This window comes from Balaenoptera borealis (assembly GCF_965194805.1).
Source record: "Balaenoptera borealis genome assembly, chromosome: 18".
Classification (NCBI taxonomy): Eukaryota; Metazoa; Chordata; class Mammalia; order Artiodactyla; family Balaenopteridae; genus Balaenoptera; species Balaenoptera borealis.
This window is the reverse complement of record NC_138877.1, coordinates 22,932,569-22,957,912: the sequence shown is the minus strand read 5'-3', so window position 1 is coordinate 22,957,912 and position 25,344 is coordinate 22,932,569. Positions and strand designations below refer to the sequence as shown.

Sequence of the window (25,344 nt, the reverse complement as noted above, 5' to 3'; positions counted from 1 at the left end):
TTCTAATTTAAAAAATAGTGGCAGCCTCAAAATGAAGACATGAGTATAAAATGTTTTATCTTAGGAATGAGAGAAGAAAGCATTAGTACAGCTTGTTTTTATGGGATTCAGTAATCTGGTAATAGCTTTCTTTGCTATCACCTGTCATAAATACAAATGATTAGCAGGAAATGTAATACGTGTTTAAAGAATAACTTCATCTTCATATCAGTATAATGGAAACAAGAGTAAAGAAATAAATACTGTTTTTCTGAAGATTAAAAAAAAGAAATAAGAAGAGGCAACCATCTGCTAAGGAATACTCTGATAAAGCCAAAGTAGTTTATATTTCAAAATTCAACTAGCTTTTAGCCAGCTACCACGGTAAAAGGAAAAAAGGAAAAAAAAAAATTCCTGTTAGATAGATCTAAACCTTAACTTTCGTATTAAAGCCCAACTCTTCCTTCAACATCTCAACTACACAAACATTGATTTTCTCTAGCCTAGCCAACATTAAAAGTCCTGCCATCTTCATCCAATTACATTCAAACCTTCCCTTCATCCTACGTATTCACTTTTAAGACCCTCTATTCTTATCTTGAGTACAGCCCCTACTGTGATTACATATCTGAGACACAAACTCATGAATTCTCTCATGGTTGGTTGGTGAAGCCTAGATAAAATGACCATGCAGAGCCAGGTACACAGGCACAATAGGACACATGCTTATTCACTAAACAAATGCTGGATTACTGATATGAACCTTGGGTTAAGAACTGCCATACTGCCAAGTCTACTCGCAGCTCTTTTAGGTGGCCCTAAAAGAGACGCTAGTGATTGAGCTGGTTTATTATCATCTTTAAAGGTTAAGACATGTATCCTGAACAATGTTAACTTCTCAGAAAGACTATCTAAAGGATTCCGTGTCTCTCAACCTTTAAAATACATACACAGGCGAATGCAACACAAGTATAGGGTTACTGTGTTCTCCAAATGAGATAATTTAGGTAAATGAGCTCTATAAAGAGCAATACCCCATATACATGTAAGGAATGTTATTATCCTCTTTGTCCTAAAGGACCTCGCTCCACCTACTAAAGGTGCAAAACATGTTAAGACAAGGGTTCTTGAGAGTAGAGAGAAGTAATTAACCTTCTTCACTATATCTTTTAGAATTTTTCTTTGATTTCACTAGTGGATATTATCTCTTCCCCTTCCTATTCTTTCATTATATTATTTTTGCCCTTTTCTCCTAGAGGAGCAATACATTTCCCCATTTCTCTCACTTCACTTCATCCCATGTTAACTTCTGAATCAAATGAAGAAGGAACTTGAGGATCACAGAATGTGCATGACACATCTGGTCCTCAGACACATACACATGAAAGGATGCTATTGATGCGTAGTGTACATCAAAGGCAACGAAACAAACCTAACTGTAACAACTGAGGCCATGACTTACCTTCTGGCTCACTCTCCGACCCCGAGAGGCTGCCATAGCTGCTCATTAGGGAGCACAGGGCTGGTGTCACTTCCTTAGGTATGACAGCACTTTGTGGTTTCTCCTCTTTATCAGACTCTGGAATAGAAAGACCTAAGAGTAAAACTGTATACCAAAAATATCTACCACCATAAAAAAGAAAGCTGACAGCCCCCCACTCCCTCATGTGTTAGTGAAAAGAAAGTAATTTCTGATCATTTCCTCAATCTTCCCAAAAATGAAATCCAGGAGACTCGAAAAATTTCCCCTTGGTTTAAATCTTTATGGTCAGATAAGCTACCTGCCCCAAAGAGAAAACAGAGAGGCAAATGGAAGCTATACACGACTCAGTTTCTTACCATGCTTCACAGGTCATGGAACTTGGGCCTTCTCTAAATTAACTAGACAGTCTTTGTTATTAATTATTTTATTTTATTTATGCTACTAATTAATTTTATTAAGGTAGCAGGAAGGCCATACATTTATTTGACTTCACTGGATTAGGATCACAGACTCTGAAAATTAGATTTAGAATAAATAAAATATAAAATATCCACTCTTTTTGTTGTTTTTAAGACTGGTTTAGAGGACACATATAATATTTCAACCATTCTATAGCTAAAGGCACAAAGAGTTACGCTGAACTGAATCTGCCCAAAATTTTTATTATTTAGAACTTCTAAGAACTTAAGTAAACAAGCCAACTATGAGAATTTACCAAGTACTAAGAGCCTGCCAAAGGTAAAGTGTTTGATCAGAGCCCAGTAAGCCTAGCTATAGCCCCCGGACACCACCCATTACATTTATTTTTGGCAGCTCTCAAAATGTATTACATCTATTCTAAACAAGTCAGTAATGCCTGACTGAAGAATGAAGACAGTAAGTAACTTGTCTGTGTAATGAACCAACTCAACCCACAACCAATATGAAATGTTTCAAGACAGTACTTAACGTTTACCAAGTCAGTCTAAGGGAAACCAAAACATGCCAGTAGGCAACAGGAGTAAACTTTTATGTGAGCATGGAATTACCACCTTCTGATGGATGAAGTGAAATTCCCTCTCCTCCACCAACCCACATTGCCCAGCAGCAGCCCCTCCAAAAACTGCTCCTTGTCGATTTTTAGCTAACTTATTACCTTTTTCTTGAATTAATAAAGAGAAAGGAAAATATGCAGTTATATACATATAAATAAGTTACTAGTGGATAAAACAGAATCTGTAACAATATTAGTATAGACACTGGTCATCTCATTGTTTGAATGATGATGTACCAAAGTGTAGTATTTCCTTCTAAAACCCAAAGAGAGGCACCAAAAAGTACAATACAGTTGACTATATAATGCTCTTTAAAAGCATGAGCTCATTTAATCCTTTTGAAGTATCACCGTCACTATTTTCTTTTTTTTGGCTGCATTGGGTCTTTGTTGCTGTGCGTGGGCTTTCTTTAGTTGTGGCGAGCTGGGGCTACTCTTTGTTGCAGTGCGTGGGCTTCTCATCATGGTGGCTTCTCTTGTCACAGAGCACAGACTCTAGGCGTGTGGGCTTCAGTAGTTGTGGCTCGCAGGCTCCAGAGCGTAGGCTCAGTAGTTGTGGCGCATGGGCTTAGCTGCTCCTCGGCATGTGGGATCTTCCCGGACCAGGGCTTGAACCCGTGTCCCCTGCCTTGGCAGGCAGATTCTTAACCAGTGTGCCACCAGGGAAGCCCCGCCTTCACTATTAATTACAGATGATGAAACCAAAATTGAGAGAATCTGAACTGGATGATCCTTCAGGTAACAAATCTATAGAACACATGGGTCAAATTTAAATTCTGGCTACCTGATTCCAAATCCCAATTCTTAACTAGTGGGCTAGAATATCTCCTACAGATTGAAGTCCTCTTCTTAAAATTAAGTCATCCTACCAAAATGTCTCTATGGTCAAGAATGTTAATAAATGTCTTCCAGCTATAGCCCATTTCTCTGTTCCCTTTCACAGCAAAACCCCAAATAACTATTTATATAATTCACCAGGGAACACCTGGGCCTAAAATTTCCTACAGCTATCTGACACGCTCCAAAATCTACTCCAATCTGTCTTTCAGGCCCACCACACCAGTGAACCTTTTTCTTCCAAGTTCACTGGAGTCCTCTGTGTTGCCAAAGAGGAATACTTGTTGGTACTCATCTTATTTAACTTAGTGACGACATTTGACAGTCCAACTGACCCTTAAACAACATGGGCTTGAAGTTCACGGGTCCACTTATACACAGATATCTTTCGATAGTAAATACTATTGAAACTGATCTGCAGTTGGTTGAATTCATGGATTCGGAACTGTGGATACAGAAGAAGTGCATTACATGGAAGGCAGACTACAGGTTATACTTGAATTTTCGACCACGTGGAGGGCTGGTGCCCCTAACCTCCCAAATTGTTCAAGGGCCAACTGTAGTCATGTTTTACTTTTAAAAACATTTCCTTCACTTGGCTTCCAGAACCCTTTCACTTGGCTCTCCTTTCCCAGTCTCCCTACTAAATTCTCTTCATTGACCAACTTGAAGATTCTTGAATGTCCCTGGGTCCAATCCTCAGCAACCTTTTCTCTTTATGCCTCCTCCTCCTCCTCCTCTTATGACCTCATTTTACCTCAAATCTTAAAGTACTATCTAGATGCTGGTAAATCACAAATGTATACCTCCAGCCTTCAATTATCCCCTAAACTCCAGAATAACCTAACTGCTATTCAACGTCTCAACTTGGGTATCAAACAGGCATCTCAAAGGTTAACATGTCCAAAAACAAGCACTTGATTTCTCCTCCAAACATGCCTGCCAGTAGTCTCCATCTCAATAAACGCCAGCTCTTCTTCATGGCTACGGCAAAACCTAGCAATCACCCTTGACTCTTCTATTTTTCACATACCATATCCAATCTAGCAACAAATACGGTCAGCTCTATTTTGAAAATCTATCCAGAATCATACTGCTCCTCATTACTTCACTTCTATAACCCCAGTCCAAGTCAACATTTCTTACCTGGACAGTTCTAGCAGCCTCCTAAAAGGACACTCTGATATGACCGACCCACCTCTGCAGTCCATTCTCCACCTTAACACATCTCATCACCTCTCTGCTCAACCTCGGAGTAAAGTCCCAAGACCTTTCCTGCCTATAAGACCCTACTTGATCTGATCCTTCACCACTTTCTTCATGGCTTACTCCACTCCAATCCTGAATACACAAAGCATGTTCTCACCATGGGGTGTTCGCACTTGTTGCTTTCTCTGCTTGGAAAACTCTCCCCTCAGGTCTCAGCCCCTAATTTTACTCAGATTTCTTAATGTCGCCTTATCATACAGATGCCATTGCTGATTATATAAAATAGCACACCCCTTTCTCCAACTGCCATTCTCTATCCTTTTCCTTAGCTTTACTCATCGTTATGAAGGATATCAACCCCTATTTACTGCAGCTACCCCAAGCAAGAACATAAGGTACAGGAGAGAAGGGGTTTGGCTTTGTTCAGTACTGTATCCTCAGAGCCTAGAACAGTACATAAGTGCTGAACAAATACTTGAAGAACAAACTCTTGCATGAATGAGTTAAGGACAAGTTCAAAAAGGCTAACTGGTACAGAATGATAGAGCTATGCCGAGGTGGTGCCACAAAAGAAACCTGATTTTGTCTGGATTCAGAGCTTATTCTTTTTTCTTTTCAATAAAATGATTCCATTTTTCTTAAAAAAATCACATACATGTGTATAAGAAAAATATTGAAGGATATAAAACAAAACATGAGCAGTGGCTGTCTGTAAGTTAAGTAGGTTGTTTTTTATTTTATGCTTTTCAGTTTTTTCCTCACATTTTCTGCATTATTTTTGTAATCAGAAATGAACAGAAAAAGAAAACATAGGAAAATAAAACCTGGAGGAAAGTGTTTCCTCACAATTCAATTCAAGAAGTGGACCACACAGCTTTAACTGGCCTACATATCACCCCTTTCCTGCCTCCCTTTTTTTCTAAACTTTATATTTTGAAACAATTTTAGATTTACACAAGTGTTGCAAAGATAGTACCAAGAATTTCCATATACCCTTCACCTATCTTCCCCTAATATTAACATCTTACAAACCACAGTACATTTACCATAGCTAACAAATTAACATTGGAATAGTACTACTACCTAAACTACAGACTGTAATGTAATTTCTCCAGTTTTTCCACTAAAGTCCTTTTTCTGTTGTAGGATTCAATCCACCGTATCACATCACGTTCAATCACCATGACTCCTTGATCTGTGTCTTCTCCAAATCTGTGACAATTTCTCAGTATTTCCTTGCCTTTCATGAACTTGACTGTTTTAAAGACTACCGGTCAGTTATTGTAGAATATCCCTCAGATGGGTCTGTCTGATGTTTTCTGATGATTAGACTGAGGCTGTGGATTTTAGGTAGTGACCTTCTCATCACATATCAGGGGGTACATCTCAACCTATTACTGGTGATATTAACCATGATCACTTGGTAGTCTCCACCATAATGTTACTATTCTGCTCTTTCATTATTCTATTTCTAGAAACAAGTCACTAAGTCCAGCCTACGTTCACGGGGAAGGAAATTAAGCTCCACCTCTTGAAGCAAGGAATAGCAAAGAATTTTAGACATACATTAAAACCACAACGTGAGTGGGTGGTGTACTCATTATGAGTAGTGTCACAAAGCTCACTACACTTAACTGCCTTCCCAAGGGTAAGAGCTAGGAGTTCATACAAATGAACACCTCTTTTCCTATTTCGTCCCCCTCAGTTATGTTTTGGGGACCCACCACATGTAATGACACTTTTGGCACTATCAAAACATCCTCTATGGTGACTCTTCATCTCAAAAACAGCAGGCTGGGGGCTTCCCTGGTGGCGCAGTCATTGAGAGTCTGCCTGCCAATGCAGGGGACACGGGTTCGAGTCCTGGTCTGGGAGGATCCCACATGCCGCGGAGCGACTGGGCCCGTGAGCCACAACTACTGAGCCTGCGCGTCTGGAGCCTGTGCTCCACAACAGGAGAGGCCGCGATAGTGAGAGGCCCGCGCACCGCGATGAAGAGTGGCCCCCACTTGCCGCAACTAGAGAAAGCCCTCGCACAGAAAACAAAGACCCAACACAGCCATAAATAAATTAATTAATTAATTAATTAATAATTTAAAAAAACAGCAGGCTGTTCACAAAGACGCTCAGATCTACTTGGCAGTTCTAATGTAGGCATTTCTAGCAGCCATTTTGGAATGACTATGCCATAGGCAGAGCTGATAAAATAATACTCAAGAAACTTCACCCACGTTTTAATAAAAACAGCCAAAACATCCCTCTAAACTAAAAATACCAGTATATTTGCAGCAACATGGATGGACCTAGAGATTGTCATACTGAGTGAAGTAAGTCAGACAGAGAAAGACAAATATCATATGGTATCGCTTATATGTGGAATTTTTAAAGAGTACAAATGAGCTTATTTACAAAACAGAAATAGAGTTACAGATGTAGAAAACAAACTTATGGTTACGGGGGGTAAGCGGGGGAGGGATAAATTGGGAAATTGGGATTGACATATACACACTACTATATATAGTAGATAGATAACTAATAAGGACCTACTGTATAGCACAGGGAAGTCTACTCAATACTCTGTAATGACCTATACGGGAAAAGAATCTAAAAAAGAGTGGATGTATGTAAATGTATAACTGATTCACTTCGCTGTCCACTTGAAACTAACACAACACTGTAAGTCAACTATATTCCAATAAAAATTTAAAAAAAAACAGAAACCATAAAAAATAAAAATAAAATAACGAAAAAGATCCCTGAGTAATATTTTAAGGTCTTATACAATTTAATATTAACATGTGTTAAAAATTTTGATGGGCCTAACTTAGGATAATAAAAGTTTCTATAATTGAAAAAAATTGAAAAATTAAGAAAATTTTTAAAAACTTAAAATAAAAATACTAGTACAAAAATAATAGCAATGAAGATTATAAAATCAAACTTTAAAAGCATTATAAATTCCAACTCCAATAATTTCTCTTACTGTTAAAAAAAAAATAGTGACACTTTTCTTAGGGTAAATCTCACCTCTCGCTCTCATACAAACACATCATGTTCCCAATGACCAAAAAAATTTTTTTAAATCTAAAAATTATCACTAGACTATGAGTTTCTTGAAGGCAGGGAAAGACTTCACTGAATTATAGGGCTGGGCAAGCAAAATGTAGGACCTCAGTAAATCCCTATTGAAATGAAAATAACAAAAAACAAACTGCCCTTTGAATGTCTTACCCAACTCTAAACATTAGAAAAAGCTTCTCACCTGGCTTCTTTCTACAACTTATTTCTTTATTTGTGCCACCCTCCTCTCCCCCCACTATTTCCTATTGCCTTTATGGAACAAAGCACAATTATATGCTGTAACCCCAAGATGATTTATAAATTCTCACAAAGAAAAAGCTATATCTTGAAAAAGTCACTCTAAAAAAATGGGAACTTTGGTTTACAGTTTCCAAACCTCAAAACCAGGTATTTAACAATGGGCATTCATGATTTCTGATGTGCTAGGCCAGCTTACTTTCTTACTTGAATGTCTACCTTTTTAACAACAGAAGCCATCTAGCTTACCTCAATGCATAGTTAGACTGATGTCCCAGTGTTCTATGACAATAGCTATATTTGTTATAATGAATGACTAACAAACTGGATCCTTTCTGTTTTGTGGACACTGAGGCACTTTAGTCAGTGATGCTCAAGGACACATTACTGACCAGCTCCTTTCCTTCTAGCCCAGACAATACTTGTTAAAACCACGTGCCAGGAAAACCATAGAACATGCTGTATTTAAACAAGAGCAGAGCACCACCAAGGAAATCTAGTGACAACAGGCCATACTCAAAACTCATAAGTTGAGAGACTCCAAATGACAGGCTTTCCTTTTGAAACAATGTCAATTCCCAATTTAAAGCATCTGCACAGGGACTTCCCTGATGGCACAGTGGTTAAGAGTCCACCTGCCAATGCAGGGGACATGGGTTCAATCCCTGGTCCGGGAGGATCCCACATGCCATGGAGCAGCTGGGCCCATGCGCCACAACTACTGAGCCTGCGCTCTGGAGCCCACGTGCCACAACTACTGAGCCTGTGTGCTACAACTACTGAGCCTGCGCTCTGGAGCTCACGTGCCACAACTACTGAAGCCCGTGCACCTGGAGCCTGTGCTCCGCAACAAGAAAAGCCACCACAGTGAGAAGCCTGTGCACCACAAAGAAGAGTAGCCTCTGCTCACCACAACTAGAGAAAGGTCATGCGCAGCAGCGGGGACCTAATGCAGCCAAAAATAAATAAATTAATTAATTTAATTTAACTTAAAAATTCTCCATCTTTAAAAATAAATAAATAAAGCATCTGCACAATTAATGAGGGTTCACATACTACCAACTACCATCAAAAAAAGGGGGGCTCAGGCAGTGATTTTCTAAACATGACATGAGGTTTATAGAGATTCTCAAGAACTACTATCTTGTCTAAATGTGAATGCTGCTGTCTAGATAAGGTTCTAAGCCCAAAAAAGGCAAAAAAATAGAAGAAATTGGGATCTTCATTTTTAAAGTGAGCTTAGTGCTGAAAAGTGTCAACTGCCACATTGGAGCATGAATAGGGCCACGCTGTCACAATGCTGCCCTGTCACCGACAACTTGAATAACAAGCACAACTAGATCTTAATGAAGGTTGGCCGGCTCTGGCCCATGTGAAGGAAGCTGCCTCCAAACAAGGTAAAACGGATAAACTGGAAAGTCGAGAAGCTGAGAATATCTAGGGCATGTGAAAAAATGGTACATACGGTTTTCTGTAGCTATACCTGGAGTGGAAAGTTGAAAAACCAACACTCTGAAACATTGATTTGGAAAATGTGAAAGTCCAGAAGAAATCCCAGGTAAAGAATAACATAAATTTAAATGGAATCTTTCCTACAAAATTAAGCTACCATAATTTGATTGTGGGTATTTTGATTTCCTCAAAGAACAATATTATAAATTTACAGCTTACTTTTAGGATTTTTATATTCAAGACTTAGATTTTCATCTCTGACCTTCAGAATAGGTAAGAGTTTCAACATTAAGCCAAAACAAAATTACTTGCTACTCTCATTCAACTGATCCTAGATCTGACTGAATGCTTTCTACCATGAGGATGAAAGGCATTTAACTATTGTTTCTCAGGTCTAAGGTGTCTCTTGAAGATCTAGATACAAATAGAGGCAAGATATACTCATCTTTTTGTTAGTGTTTCACCAGATTGACACACTAAAACACTTCTTTAAAAATGAGAAAACAGAATTACCCAACCAAAGCTAACAATGCAAAAACAGAGTATTCAGGTATTACAGAATCCTTCAAATGTTCATTTAGAAAATTGCATAAAGGGAAGAATTATGTAATTTTCAAATTAGTAACACTGTTTATAACAGTAGTCTTCACATTTGTGTTTCAAGTATTTTAACGACATGGAAGTTTATATTTAGGTACAGATTGCATTTCATCATCAAGGTCACAAACTGTAAGTTTGAAGAAGTATGTGGGCTCTATCCAACAATTTCTGAAGGAAAAAAAATCAGTGCCCAAGAGTAATTTCAGCCCTGGCCCAAAATGTCTTCTGTCTTTGCCTTGCTAGCAGCAAGGATAAGAAGATGCCTTTTTAAAACTCTCTCCCACATCTCAACTATCCTAGACTCCTACAATATTTTTTTGGCCAAATGCAGACTTCACGTGTAGAGGTAGTATAGTATACGAGGAGTTAGACATCTAAGTTCTCATTCTGGCTCTGCCATTAACTAGTAGCATGACTAAGGTAAATTGCTCACTCTAAGTTCCTTGGTTCGAAAATGGAAGTAGCATCTGTACATACGTAAACGTTGTCATGAGGAAAAGAGCTAATATATACAAAGCATTTAGAGCACAGTAAGTATTGGGTTGGCCAAAAAGTTCATTTGGGTTTTTCTGTAAGATGTTACGGAAAAACCCAAACAAACTTTTTGGCCAACCCAATACCTTACTCAATAAGTGTTAGTTGGTGTTAAAATAATTTATTATTATTATTCCTAGTAAACTGTATCTTGTCACTCTTAGCCCAACATTCCCTTATGCCAAGATCTTTTCCATGCTGATTTAGTCAGTGAAGTAGTTATCCCCCTGTTTCTTCCCATCCATAAATTCAGTAATCTGCCACGGGGCTTCCCTGGTGGCGCGGTGGTTAAGAATCGCCTGCCAGTGCGGGGGACATGGGTTCGATCCCTCATCTGGGAAGATTCCACATGCCACGGAGCAACTAAGCCCGTGCACCACAACTACTGAGCCTGCGCTCTAGAGCCTGCAAGCCACAACTACTGAAGCCCGCGCGCCTAGAGCCCGTGCTCTGCAACAAAGAGAAGCCACCGTAATGAGAAGCCCGCACACTGCAACGAAGAGTACCCCAACTCGCTGCAACTAGAGAAAGCCTGCGTGCAGCAACGAAGACTCAACACAGCCAAAAATAAATAAATAAATTTATAACATAATCTGTGATTGTCGTAGAAGCTGCTTTCCCCCAAGCTGAGCAGAGCCTGCTAGCAAACCTGCAATGTAACATCAATAACACCCCTTTGCAAAAGAAGAATCACTAGCAACTGGATAAAGCCTCACATCGTTATTGGAAGGAAAGGTGGTAAAATATTTACATAAACATTTTTATTTTTCAGAAGAGAAATGAAGCCTTAGCGGTATCTTTCTGTGACAGCAATATTTTGGTCCTTTAATTTCTCAACTTATAAGCAAGAGTAAACTTATCTCTTAAATTCTAGAAGGAATTTAAGAAAAAACAATAAACACACATAAATATATTCTATGCTCTGAGGAAGAACAGTATTATTTAAATATATGGAATTAATATTATTTACCCAAAGAGACCATGTTCATGCTGAGCAGCATAAATACTGGCTTTCATTGGAATTCCTGCTTTCTAGGTGGGAAAATTCACATAATGGTGCAAATCTGAATCCACTATACATTCAAAATAATCTTAAGAAAATTTCCAAGATTATATGATACTAAGGAAATTATCCAATAAATATAATCTTTTTCCCACATTCTGCCTGCCTCATGCATTCATTCCCAAGATTCAGAAAAAATTTCTTTAAACAAGGTTTTTGACAAAACACTCCTATTAAGAACAAAAGCATCATTCTACCTTTTTACATTTTTGCCATTAAACTCTCCCCAAACAAGGATGTGAAGAATCAGTTTCTGCATCATTGGCTATACTCTTAAAAACACGGTGTTTTCTTATTTAGCTTACCGGAATCGGTGTTTACCAAAACACCCAAAGGGTCTGAATTTGCCTCGGGTGTACTTTCAGGCTTTGAATCACACAAGGGATTGCCTGACCCAATGGCTGCTCTCTGTCCAGCACGACCATTTTTCCATTTGTGACGTTTGCCAGGACTTCTGATTTTTGCCATCTGTGAATGTCTGGCCATCCCCTTCATCTTGCTGGAGTAAGAAAAATGCAATTCTTAATATAAAAGGCACTGACCTTTCAAGAAAAATTTGAAAAAGATTACTGAATGCAAAAGAAACTTAGCCGTCAAATAAATCACCTGTCACCTAGTACATTAAAGAGACCAGAAAAAAATAAATTCAATGGCTTCCAAAGTAGAACTTTAAAAGGATAACATACGACAATATACCATACTTTATCAATTCTAAATTGCACATTTCCTCCCATAATGTAATCCCTCTGAAACTGGGCTATGTTGTACAATCAACAGCAAGTGAATTTAATTGGCAGCATTCTTTCATTCCTATTATACATTAAGATAAAATGTTCCTTAGACTTTACAAAGTGCATTAACTCTTATCTTGTTAATTGTAAGTAGTCTTAAAGTTTCTGATGCTTTTACAAATATGCTACCTCGTTTCTTGTTTAAACTTCATGGTAACTCCTTGAAATAGATTAGACAGGTATTATTCTCTTCACATTACAGGAGGATAAACTTAAAGATCATAGCCCAAGCACAATTTCACAGCTAGCTCAGATCAAGCGCCCTCTCAAACCACAGCAATTACTACTCTTAGGAGGAAAACAAATACTTATGTGAGCACATGCTTATGTAAACTATGCATAGGAAAACAAAGACCATTTTAAAAAAAAGGTTCATTACATATACTCTCAATGGACAATAAAACAAAGTAAGAAAATAATACCAAGGCACATAATAATCAAATTGCTCAAAGCTAGTGAAAAAGAGAAAATCTTAAAAGCAGTCAGAGATAAAAGGTATTTTATATAGAGGAACAAAATGATGACAGCAGATTTCTCTTGGAAACAATGCAAATAAGAAAACAATGGGGCAACATCTTTAAAGTACTATAAAATTTTTAGAAAACTGTTAAGCTAGAATTATGTATCTAGCAAAAATCTTTCCAATAGGAAGGTAAAATAAAGATCTTTTCAGACACACAAAGCTGAAGGAAGTCATCTCCAGCAGACCCTCACTATAAGAAATGTTATAGGAAGTCTTTTAGGCAAAAGGAAAATGGTATCAGATGGAAAGATGGATCTACGCTAAAGAACGAAGAGTGCCACGAATAGTAACTATATAGGCATCCCAACCATCAGCTAACCAACCCCCAGCTGTGACTAAGCCTTGTCAAGATCACCAGATAACCCCCAGCTGACCCCAGATATCTGAGCAGTTAAGACTATCATATGGAGAAAAAAAAAAAAAAGACACCTATTAAGGGTAAAAAGGCAAGCCACAAATTGTAAGACTATATATATCTGTGCTACCTATACTCTATGCAAAAAAGGATTTGTATCTAAGTAAATAACTCCTACTAATCAAGAAAAGCAACCCAATTAAAAAGTGGTCAATAGCATTTGTGTTTGTTTCTGTTTAATTTGTGGACAAAGACTTCTAGACAGGGGCAAAAATAAATCCTCTTTTGCAACCCAGAACTCATTGTTCAGTATGAGTTTTGATACAGGTAAGAAGGAACATGATACCTAAAAGAGAATCAAGTGATGGGGGTGTATTGATAAACATAAAGATTGCTTCCAGGACTATAGAGCTGATAATTTCCCTCATATCTTAAGCTTTTAAATTATCAGCTGTATTGATTTAGTACTCTAATTTTAATGTTGACATGAAACAAAGATGGCTTCTTTTTTTAGGCTTTTATCTTGAACACAGTGTCTGGATTTTAAAAAGGTACTGGCAGATCCCAATGATCTGTACTGTTCTAGGGTGTGACGGCTTAGGAGTGAATATGATTTGAACCTAACACATTTTTAGAGGATGTCAAATTCAGAACCAAGCAGATCCATCTCCTGACCCTAAACACGGTCCTAAAGTAAATCGCTTGAGGAAACTGGATCCCAAAGATTACAGGTGTGGAATTTTGAAGTGTGTCCATATTCCACTGGAGATCAAAGAAGCCCAACTAAAAGAATTGTGGGCTAACATGACAACTTCTTTTTGAAGGGCTATTTTATCTTGAAGATTATGAGTTTGGAGGAACTAAGGTGATTAGCAGTGGAACGAATCAGAATACATGAAATTCCTTAAAAATTTATTGACTTAAATAATTTTGTCTATGTTACACACAATTTTTAAAAAACCCTTTAAAAAAAAAAAGTGGTCAAAGACTTGAGCTGGCACTTCACAAGAGAATATCGACATGACGGATAAGCATATAAAAAGATGTCCAACATCGTTAGTCATGAGGGAAATGGTATAACATGAGGAAAAGGTATAACAATACTATACATTGACCAGGACACACAGCAATTAGATGCAGAGTCAGTAGGAGTATAAATTAGTACAAGTGTTTTAGAAAACTGTTTGACTATATCTAACTAAATATCTAGTATGACCTAGTGTGTGTGTGTGTGTGTGTGTGTGTGTGTGTGTGTGTGTGTGGCCAATGTAAACAAGAAACAAGTACTTATGTCCACAAAAGACACTTAAAAGAATGTTCATAGCAGCTTTATTCATAATAGCCCAAATTGGAAACAACCCAAATGACCAATAATAGAATGAATATATATTCTCACACTTAAGTTCTATATAGCAATAAGAATGGATTTACAGCTATACACAACAATACGGATGAATCTCACAAGATAATTTTGAGCCACAGAAACTATACACTAAAGAAGACACATCAGTACTATATGTTTCCACTTACACAAGGTTCTAAGAACAGGTAAAATACATTTATGATGATAGAAATCAGAAAAGAGGTTACCTTTGTGGGGAGCCATGGAACTAAGGAGGGCCTAAGAGAGAAAGCTTTGTGAGGTAAAGATGTTCTATATATTATTAATGTGTGGAAGTTACATGAGTATGTAGGTATGTGAATGTATATAAATTCATTCGGTTGTACACTTCAGTACAAAACAAAATGGAAAAAATTCTATGAATGTGAGGCATTGGGGAAAATGGGATGTCTCATATACTGCTGGTGGGAGAGTAAACTACAATAGCTTCTATGATAGGAATTTGGCAGTTAGCTATCAATATTATAAATACACATGTCTTTTGACTCAGCAAAAACACTTCTAGGAATCCATGCTCAGAAATATCTGCACATGTGTAAAATGTATGTACAGGGCAATAATGGCAACTTTTTATTATTAAAAGATTGGTGAAAACTTAAATGTCTGTCAATAGAGAATTGTTTTTTTTTTTTTAAGAAAAGACCCTGTGGGATATTCTTATGCTTCTTACATACCCTCAGAGAATGAGGAGTCTTGTTTATATGTCAATATAGGACAATCTCCAAGTATATTATTTGGCTAAAAAAAGCAAGATGTACAATAGTATCAAAAAAGGGAAAAAAAGACCATTATCTATGTGCTGTATAAAGATGAAATATCTCTAGAAAGATAAAATGGGTTGTCTCTGGGAAGGAGAACTGTTTAGCTAGGAGACAAAGACAGAAAAGACTTGTTACTGTAAATCGTTTTGAAAACCACATAAATATAGGGTACTACTTATTTTAAAATATAATTTTAAAATTTTTAAGTAAAAAAGTTACAAAAGCAAAGATTTCAGAATTGAAAGTACAGAGGTTTTAGGATTTGGGTGTATGCTCTTTTTTATTATTTATAAGTACATACATTCATTTAAAATAAGCATTGAGTGTACAAGCAACTTTAAGGAACTTACCCATACTGTGTCGTTGTCAACACTGCTCCTCGCTTTTCCTTTTCAATTTTTAACTTTTTCTTCCTTTCGATATTAGCCAGAGTTGGGTAATTTCTAGAGAACAATAAAAGTCCATTATAAAAGGGCTTTTAGAGTAAATTTTAATTATGCAATCAAGCAATTGCTGCATTTAACAATTTTTGTTTAATGACTAATACAGTAAATTGATAAAAACTTTTAATTCCTTCTAGAATTTTTTTAAGGGTGAAAAAGTAGACTCTAACAATGCTACTCAAAGTGTATACCAGCTGCCAGTCCAAACTCTGCTACCAGTCTGTTACCAAGTAAGGAGCTTACAATAGAATTTAAATCAAATACATCATATAATGTGCTGAAACTGATATACAGTTCATTTATTTGGCACATACCCGTAAATACTATAAGAAAAAATGTATTTTCTTATGCATCTACTTATGCAAATACATACTAGGAGGTATATCCAAAGTTACCAAAATGAGGAAGAGACAGTTCTTAAAAAAAAAGCTACAGTCTACCAGGAAGGTTAAGAAAAGCATGGTTATTTCTAAAGACTAGTTAAAACAAAAGACAAAATATAATAAGCACCCTAAGGAGTATAAGGGAGGGTGGGAAGGAAAGATCATATCTAGATGGAGAAATCCACAAAGAAAGGAACATGAAAGACACTGGTCTTAAATGGTGTTAACAGACAAAAATCTGATGGAAAAGCGTCAGCATGTGCTTTTTTTTTTTTTTGGCCGTGCCACATGGCCTGTGGGATCAACCAGGGATCGAACCCATGCCCCATGCAGTGGAAGCACAGAGTCTTAACCACTGGACTGCCAGGGACCTTTTTTTTTTTTTTTTGGTCAGAGTGTTCTAAGCAAACAATGCAGACAAACCAAAGCCTCAGAAAGTGTGAGAGAAAGGCAAGTGGTTCATTCTTAAAGAAATAGTTACAGGCAATCAGACCAGAAAGGGAGGCTGGGGCCAAAATGTGCCTCGAATGCCAGACGAGAAAGCTTATTTTTAATTCAGTGGTGTTGGGGAGCCACTGAAAGTTATGAACAGGGAAAGATATGAACAAGGCAGTGAAAAAAATTAAATCTGACAGCAGCGTGCAAGATGAATTGCTCTGACAAAGCTTTCTTTGTTCCTTAGCACAGTTGTGTGGTGATGGAGGCACCAAACTTTGGTGGTGAGAGGAACAGATCCGAGGAGCATAAAAGCACGAAAGGAGGGGAACACAGACAGCCCTCTACCACTCAGCCTGGCTGCTCATTAGAGTAAATTTCGAGAAACATCAACACATCACATTCTGCCATCATTTCGAGGACACTGTCTCTACCCCCTTCTTTTTTTAACATCTGCATCACGGACTGGGATAGCACAGACAATAGAAGCCCATGGGCTGGGCACATTGGAAGATAAGAATAGAAATGACATTGAGTAAGTGGTGAAGTAAGCAGAAAAAGAAGGCAATGAATTTCAGTGAGGACAGTGCAAAGCAATCTATCCAGCCAAGAAAAATAAACTCCACAAATAAAAGATGATTAATGTGCAAGTTATAAATAAACATAAGAGGAAAAGATCAAGGTCACAGGAGATAAAAATCTGACAGGCAGTCAGCACCACACGAGTACAGTTTTGGAAAGCAAACATAATCTAAGGTGATATGAAATGGACTCTGGCACAGGTACAAGTGTGAAATCATCCCCTCATGACACTCAAAGGTGATCAGAAACTCTCAGGGCACTGCCATCCAGTTTTGTACTTCTAAACTGAAAAGGAATGTTAAGGAAAAATAAAACTTGGAGGGGATTCAAAAGAGACTCAAAGCTGATTAACAGGATGAAAAAAGAAAACCTCTGAAGAAAGATGAAAGGAACTGGAACTATTTGCAGCCTTTAAAAGAGGAAGAGAAGTGACAAAAAATGGTCTTACAGAGAAGATGGCAGCCAGCTGTTCTCAATCTGAAGACAAACTACACAGAAGAAGAAATGATGAGGAAAAGGTGATGACTTTCACAGGCACCACAGTGTCTAGACATGTAACTCACAGCTAATCAACACTCTTCACACCTCTGAAATTCACTTATTCTTACTTATTCTTAAAAATGTTAAAGAAACACAAAATGTGTTTCTTTAACATTTTTCTTCTGAGTGTTACAGACCAACCCTTAACATGTTGGGCCATATGCTAAACATAAAGACTTGGTCCTACAGTGTTTCATGTATAAGCAATGAGCTATGTAAATGCTTCTCAATGATAAGGAATATAAACAGTTTGTTACAGCAAGTGGATTTTAGGTGAGATATAAGGAAGAATTCCTTAAATGAGACATCAAGAATGTTGTGGAAACTCCTTTGGTGGAAGTCTTTTAAAACAGCTCACTTTTTCTTTCTGGCTGACTAAAGTATCACTTTCCTAAAGGTAGGGGATCTTTATATCCCTTCCAAAGTTATAAGATTCTATTTTTCAGTGCTTAAATTAATAAAATTTTCTTGCAAAAGTTATACCATTCTTATTTACATAGAACCTAGAGACTAAAAACTAGGGAAAACAAGGGTACCAGAGAGCAAATTATCCCCCCAAATGGGAAACCAGAAACACAAGACCTAGTTATACATACAACAATAATCAGAAGCCCCTTCCAGCAACATACTAGTGAGATACAAGAATCAGGAAAAGTCTGGATCTTTGATAAAGGACACAGTTCAGGTTTCTAAAGTACACAAATCCAGAGAAAACTGTTGAAAAAAATCACAAATTGTCTTACATTGCACAATACATACCAATAAAATTTAGTCCAATACCTCCTGGTAGAGAATGGATGTTATAAAGCTATAAAGACTGTGACAAGTGGTATTTTCACAGTTGGTTTCTCTATTTTTATCTGCTAAAATCACTTTTCTCCCTACTTCCATCTTTTCCCAACACCCCAAAAGGAACTGGCCCTGAAACCGTATGCTCTTTATCTTGCTCTCTTCTCCCTCTTTCATTTCTTGCCCCCTCTTTGTCTTCTCCTTGCCTAAGCCTTAAGCCTCCAGTGACAATCCTTAAGCCCCAGAGTCAATAAATTGGCAACACAGAACCAACCATTATCTTAGCACATCTCATTCTGGTTACCTTTCTCTTTGCTTAGCCTCAAATCACCACCCACTCCTTGGCTTTTCCCTTAAGCCTCTTCTGTAGAAAAACACAATCCCTCTTTATTCTCCCTGAATCACAGCTACTTCAACACTACTGCATTTTTATTTAAAAGTCTTTCCAAGCTTCAAAAAGATGTAGCATTCTTTAGGAGCACAGCCCCTCTGCTGGAATTCTGAAAGAACTGGGGACACAGCTGTAAAGTGTTTCCTCAGAGCCATGGTAACCGCAGTATTAAAATAAATGACACAACTACTCCACCTAGTGGACTCCCAATCTGCCGTGAAATATGTTTCAATGCCTCTAAAATAAGAGCTTTGGGAAACGAACCTCTACCACTCATTTTTCCTAATGCCAAATCATACAGCATTTGTACCCGACAGGACAGGAATTAAGAAAGAATCACTACGGGTTTTTTTTGGCTAGGATTTCTTTTTTTGCAGGGGAAAGGCTTAAAGTTCTTAATTAAACACAACTATGGATGTTTGTCAGAACTATGCATTAAAAAAGAATAAACATCACCTTCAAATAAATTCGGGGGGGGAGGGGTGGCACGACCCCTCTCACAAGAAGTCTTGCAAAGCGAACTGACTGCCCTGCCTTCCAAAGACGCCAGCTACCCCTTGACCAGACTCTGTTACCCCCACACAGCGAAAATCACGCTTCAGTTGCCTGTGCTCTCATAGCCACCTATGGATATTCTTCCTACGTCTCCCATTAGAGTGAGGGTCTTAAAGGCAAGAGTCTACTCCTATCTCTTTTCAGTAACCTTGGCCATATATAAAACAATCTTTGCCTTTTCAAATACTGAATGTTTACCTCTAATTTCAAGCTAAACTCTTGTCAAGAAGTTATTCAAAGCTATAATGTACATCAACATAAATTCAAAGGTGGCTGAGATTTCTCAATTACATTACAAAACCAAACTAGTCTTCTACCAGGGACTTTATAGAAACACGTACTACCTAAGCTAGTTTGCATCTTCAAATGTTAATATTCCTTAAGTTTCTCTAGCCAGTGGAATTTTTTCCTTTAAAGCACTTGTTGCACAAAACCACAAGCTGGCAGAGTTCACGTTCAAATGGGGAAAGCTACTGTAGAAAGTAATACATTCAAATACAGATCAGTTTGGTTTGTCTTGGTGATGATCTGTTCTATGTGGTGAGAATTTATTGTTCAAAACCACAGCAATTTAAGTACCATTAGTTATATTACTGAACTCCAACTACAGTTATTAATCAGATCAACACTGCCCAATTTCTTTAACAATGACAAAGGTATAGTTTAAAACATAAATTAAAAATATGAATCTCAGCAAGATTTCTCCCACCACTTACTTGTATATACCAAAATAGAATTACACCCATAATAAAAATATTTTCAAGCCCCATTTACATATATCAACATTTATAAGCATCCCTTCTACCTATGGCCCCATGGGATATAAACAGTCACACAAACCATGGTTCTTACATTTCTAAAGCTTGTAATTTATTTTTTTTAAAAAGACACATAAGCAAAAAAGTTCATCAATAGGACCATAATGAGGGGCAACTACACTAAGGAGGCAGAGGGGATACCACATTCAAAGAGGGACAAGATATCCCTCTAGGCGGATAAGGAAAAATACTCCCAAAATTTTAGTCTGGCAGGATTTCAGCTGGACTAAAGCAGTGAGCAGAACTTCAAGGATGGAGAAGGGAGGATTTTCTGGAAGCAGCATGATCAAAACTGAGGTTAAAAGTTCAAAAAACTTGTTTGGGATATGAAAAAGAAAAAAACCAAGTCTGGCTGGAACAAAGAACTCCTATAAGCAAGTAATGTGGGATTAATCAGGAAAGATGTGTTAAGCCCACGTTACAGTACCCTGACTGTCAGTTCTAAGGTGCTGTTTTCACTGGCATTTTAGCTGGCTAAAATAAAATCAGTTTAACAAATTTATTTTTAAATTTTATTCTACATAGTCACCTATGTAACTAAGAAATACATGCATACTAGCATCTCATTTTCATTTTGCATGAAAAAAAAAAAACACAAAGAGAATAGCCTAACCTCATTGGTCAAAGTCAATTCCTTAAGTGTGATCAACACTGCTGAGCGTTCCCCTGCAGAGCGTACTTCAACTGTGTGGTTTTCTTGAACAACACTTAGCAACTGAGCCAGAGCTGAGATTTTGCCAGGTGGGTGTAACGAAGGGCAATGGGATGAGGGAGCTGAGCTGCTGAGAGTGGTGGAAGTGACTTAAACTTGGCAGAGAAGCAAAGACGGAAGGGGAATGAGAGAAAAAGAAGGTAAAGGGCGTAAGAGGTGGGAGGCCTCAACTAGTCCGGGAGCAGGTACAGGTGACAGTGAGACAGTTGGATGGAATGAAAGTTATGACCAAAGAGGAGTAAGCCCAACTTCAAAATTTCTGGGGCAGAAAGTCCAGAAGATAAGATCCACAGGGTGGCCATGAAAGTAAGTGGCAGAAACTGCATGGAGGTAAAGGACACTGGAAATCGGAAGGTAAAAAGGTGCCAGATGAAACTCTTTATTGTAAGCTGTGAGTCTCAAAAAGTCAGCAGAATTCAAAGGATACACACTTCTGTTGGACCATCTATATATATGCCAAGGGCAGGGTGGCAAAGGCAACTGCAATCCATCTTGTTAAGAATCATGGGGGAGGGACTTCCCTGGTGGTCCAGGGGTTAAGAGTCCACCTTCCAATGCAGGGGATGTGGGTTCGATCCCTGGTCAGGGAACTAAGATCCCACATGCCGCGGGGCAACTAAGCCTGCACGCCGCAACTACTGAGCCTGCACACTTTAGAGCCCACACGCCACAACTAGAGAGCCCACGCGCTCCAACTACTGAGGCTGTGCGCTCTAAAGCCCATGCACCACAACTAGAGAAAAGCCCGCATGCAGCAACAAAGAGCCTGCGCTCCGCAACAGAAGATCCCATATGCCGCAACGAAGATCCCGCTGCCGCAACTAAGACCCAACACAGCCAAATAAATAAATAAAAAAAAAAAAAAAAAAAAAAAATCATGGGGGAGGCTGTCAGAGCTGCAGAGAGCTGTGGAGACAGATGGCAGGAAACTCCAAGAAGAAGGGCCAAGGAGCAATCATCTGGAATCCACGTCAAGGGGGCCCTACAGGTCACAAAATCAGTCACTTTTTGTTCTTGTTTTATTTGACCTTTCCACAGCAATCTGCACTGATAATCACATCTTCCTTCTTGAAATCCTCCCCTCTACTGGCTTCCACGACAGGTCATATTCTGAGTTTTCTTCTACTTCTCTGGCTCTTGCTCAGCAGGCTTGTTGGTTTTAACTCCCTTTTAGGCTATCTTCCCTTTCCACTCTACCCTCTCTCTGTGGGGAGTATCTTCTGCATTCATGGTTTCATGATTTTAAAATATCTATCTCCAGCCAGTCTGGTCTGAGTCCCAGTGCTTACACAACATCTTCAAATAGTTCTCTCAGAATCTCCTCATACTCAACAATGTCCTAAATCAACACCTCCAAACCTGATTCTCTTCCAGGGTTCCCTGAGTAACAGGCACCATCTTTCACAAAGGTGCTTTCACAGAGGAACTTGGACATCTCCTCAAAATCTCTTTCCTCCTCAACCTCACAACTGTCCAATTACCAAACAGTGCCCATTTTTATGTTCTATATCCACCGAGTTCTCTCTGTCCCCACAACTGCCATCTTTCAAAAGCTTCTATCATTTCTTACCTATATTCAAGTTCCTATACTCATGCCAATCTGTCTGTGCACTAGCCCCTGCCTTCCCTTATTTCTTCCTAACTAGGTCTAAGTTCAGCTCAACTGCCCTTTGTCAAGGAACACCCCACTCCTCCAGACTAGATGAGGTCCTTCCTCTTACATGCTGAGAAGGAGGGTAGAGTGGAGGATTGTGGGAGAGTAAAACAGCTAGAGACATAGTACAACAGAATCACTGAAGCTGGCTACCATTAATTTAATAGTGGGTCCAGGGGCTTCCCTGGTGGCTCAGTGGTTGCGAGTCTGCCTGCCAATGCAGGGGACACGGGTTCGAGCCCTGGTCTGGGAAGATCCCACATGCCGCGGAGCAACTGGGCCCGTGAGCCACAATTACTGAGCCTGCGCGTCTGGAGCCTGTGCTCCGCAACAAGAGAGGCCGCGATAGTGAGAGGCCCGCGCACCACGATGAAGAGTGGCCCCCGCTTGCCGCAACTAGAGAAAGCCCTCGCACAGAAACGAAGACCCAACACAGCCATAAATAAATAAATAAATAAATAAATAAATAAAATTAAAAAAAAAAAATAGTGGGTCCAATTTTCCCAGTTTATATAATGACTTAATTCAAACACTCGTTAGATATAAAAGAACCAAAGTTGGTTAATCAGGAACTCATTTCAGAACTTCCCTATTGCCTTAAGTGAACTCAAAACTTGAGAGATTAAACAGCTTACTTAGTTAACTTCTCAGTTGCTTTATAATCATTGCTGACTAGCAGCCATCATCATTCTCCTCAGAAGAATTAAACATATACAACAGCGGCTGGCACCAGTGAGCTGCAACAACTTCCAACTGACCAAAGTCAGGGCAAAGTACCAGGAAAAAACCTTTGCAGGTAGGCAATTTCCAATCCATCTAGCAGGATTTAATCTTCAATACTGTCATCACCAGCTCTTTAAAAACTAATTATCAGGAAGTGGAGCTAACTCTTCTTGTTTGATTATTCCTCTGTGCAAAATAGTAAGAAAAAGATACACCCAACAGATAAAAAACAAATAAGCAAAACAAACAAAACAAAAACCCAGAGTGAAGTGGAATCATGAGAAGAAAAAAATTGTACCTGTAAAGAAGCCACCTAGAGGAGGCAAGGAGCTTTATATGAACTTCTTCGAATTTTTCACTAAGTCAAATCACGTCACGGTCCCAACTCCTTTGACTTCTAAGTTTGACCATGCAATTGGCTAAGGCTCTTTATCAATGCCAAGACTGGTTCTTCCCATACTGCACCATTTAACAGTAATTCAGTCCACAAATATTTATTCTCCACATACTAAATCCCAGGTACTATGCAAAGTGCAGCAGAATCAAAGACGTCTAAGACTAGGATCTCCTATAATATAATGCAACAAACGCTATTGTGTTTGTATTAATAAGCTATGTATTCACACAGGAAGTAGTGAATAATGCTTTAGGGGAGGTTGGTCCGTGGGCTGGCAGACAATTCACACACTTACGTCAGGGTATAAATCAGCTATGTCCCTAAGCAAAATATATTTAGTTCAGCTGACATTTTCTTCTTACCAAGACTTTCTCAATGAAGGAAGTAGGTATAGATTTATATTCTGGTACAAGTTCCTTATCTTGTTACAGACTAGCACTCTGGCAGCATTGAGATAGAGGAAATGAAGAAGAAGAGAATGACAAATCAGGTGACACCTTAAGAGAGGTCTTGGGACTTCCCTGGTGGTCCAGTGGGTAAGACTGTGCACTCCCAATGCTGGGGGCCTGGGTTCAATCCCTGGTCGGGGAACTAGATCCTGCATGTATGCGGCAACTAAGAAGTCGTCTGCATGCCGCGACTAAGATCCAGCGCAGCCAAAATAAATAAATAAATAAATAAATACATGTTAAAAAAAAAAAAAAACAAAAACACAGGTCTTACAAGATAAATAAGATTCTGCCAGGACATAAAGAGGAAAAGGCATTCTAGTATACCCTACTCCTGGTGGCCTAGATTCTTACCCTAGATTCTTACATTTGTTAGCCAAGGATGCTCTTAAAATTCTATTAAATCCATTGAGTCCATGTTGACTGCTGACTGGCTGGACCCAGGTTTACTTGCTTAAGAATTAAATTCCTCTGATTGTCCTTCAACCTCATCCAACTCTTTACAGAGTATTAACAATGGATAGTTACATACACATTTACTGAATTCTATTTGTTCTTGGTTGGTTCTAAATCTTTGTTTATGTTGGTTTTCCTCAAAATTACCTTTCAAGCTTTAAAGGGCAGTAACTAACTCTCTCACATAACAGTGCAACATTTCACACAGCTCTTCATATACACACATACAGGGGCTTTAAGCTGAAAACTTTAAGTTGAACGAAATACAACTTTAACCTGCTGGTTAAAAGTTTTTAAGCATGTTTCTTGACCTTTGATGGTAACTCTTCCTATCTGAGGCTCTTCTCATTTTTTAATTCCAGAAAAACAGCTATTGACTTAAAAGTGCTGCTGACCATCCTAATAGCTCTGACTTGGTCTTCTGTTTCAGGATGACGTATCCCGGTCCTATCCTGAGACAAGAGCATCCTCATGGGATTTTTCATTGGTAGATTCTAGCTAGACATCTATTAAGCTTTCTTCCCCAATAAGTATAAAGCTACAAGTCACATGGTAAGGCTCAAATTTCTTAGACTTTAATTACAGGAAAACATTTCTCGTCTTTTTATGGATAAGGGCAGGCATGTGTGTATCTTGTCACTGCTGTACTCCCTCTGCCTAGCACACTCCAATCATTC

General features: G+C 38.5%; 1 protein-coding gene across 1 annotated transcript in view; it reads right to left on the bottom strand.

Moving 5' to 3' along the window:
- Positions 1-25,344, bottom strand: part of NUFIP1 (nuclear FMR1 interacting protein 1) — a 46,982-nt gene that overhangs the window by 9,120 nt on the left and 12,518 nt on the right. The window contains exons 6-8 of the mRNA XM_082365546.1: positions 15,691-15,783; positions 11,814-12,007; positions 1,442-1,558 (exon numbers count right to left, since the gene is read on the bottom strand). Coding sequence (XP_082221672.1) covers positions 1,442-1,558; positions 11,814-12,007; positions 15,691-15,783 — 404 coding nt within the window. The remainder of the gene's footprint in view (positions 1-1,441; positions 1,559-11,813; positions 12,008-15,690; positions 15,784-25,344) is intronic.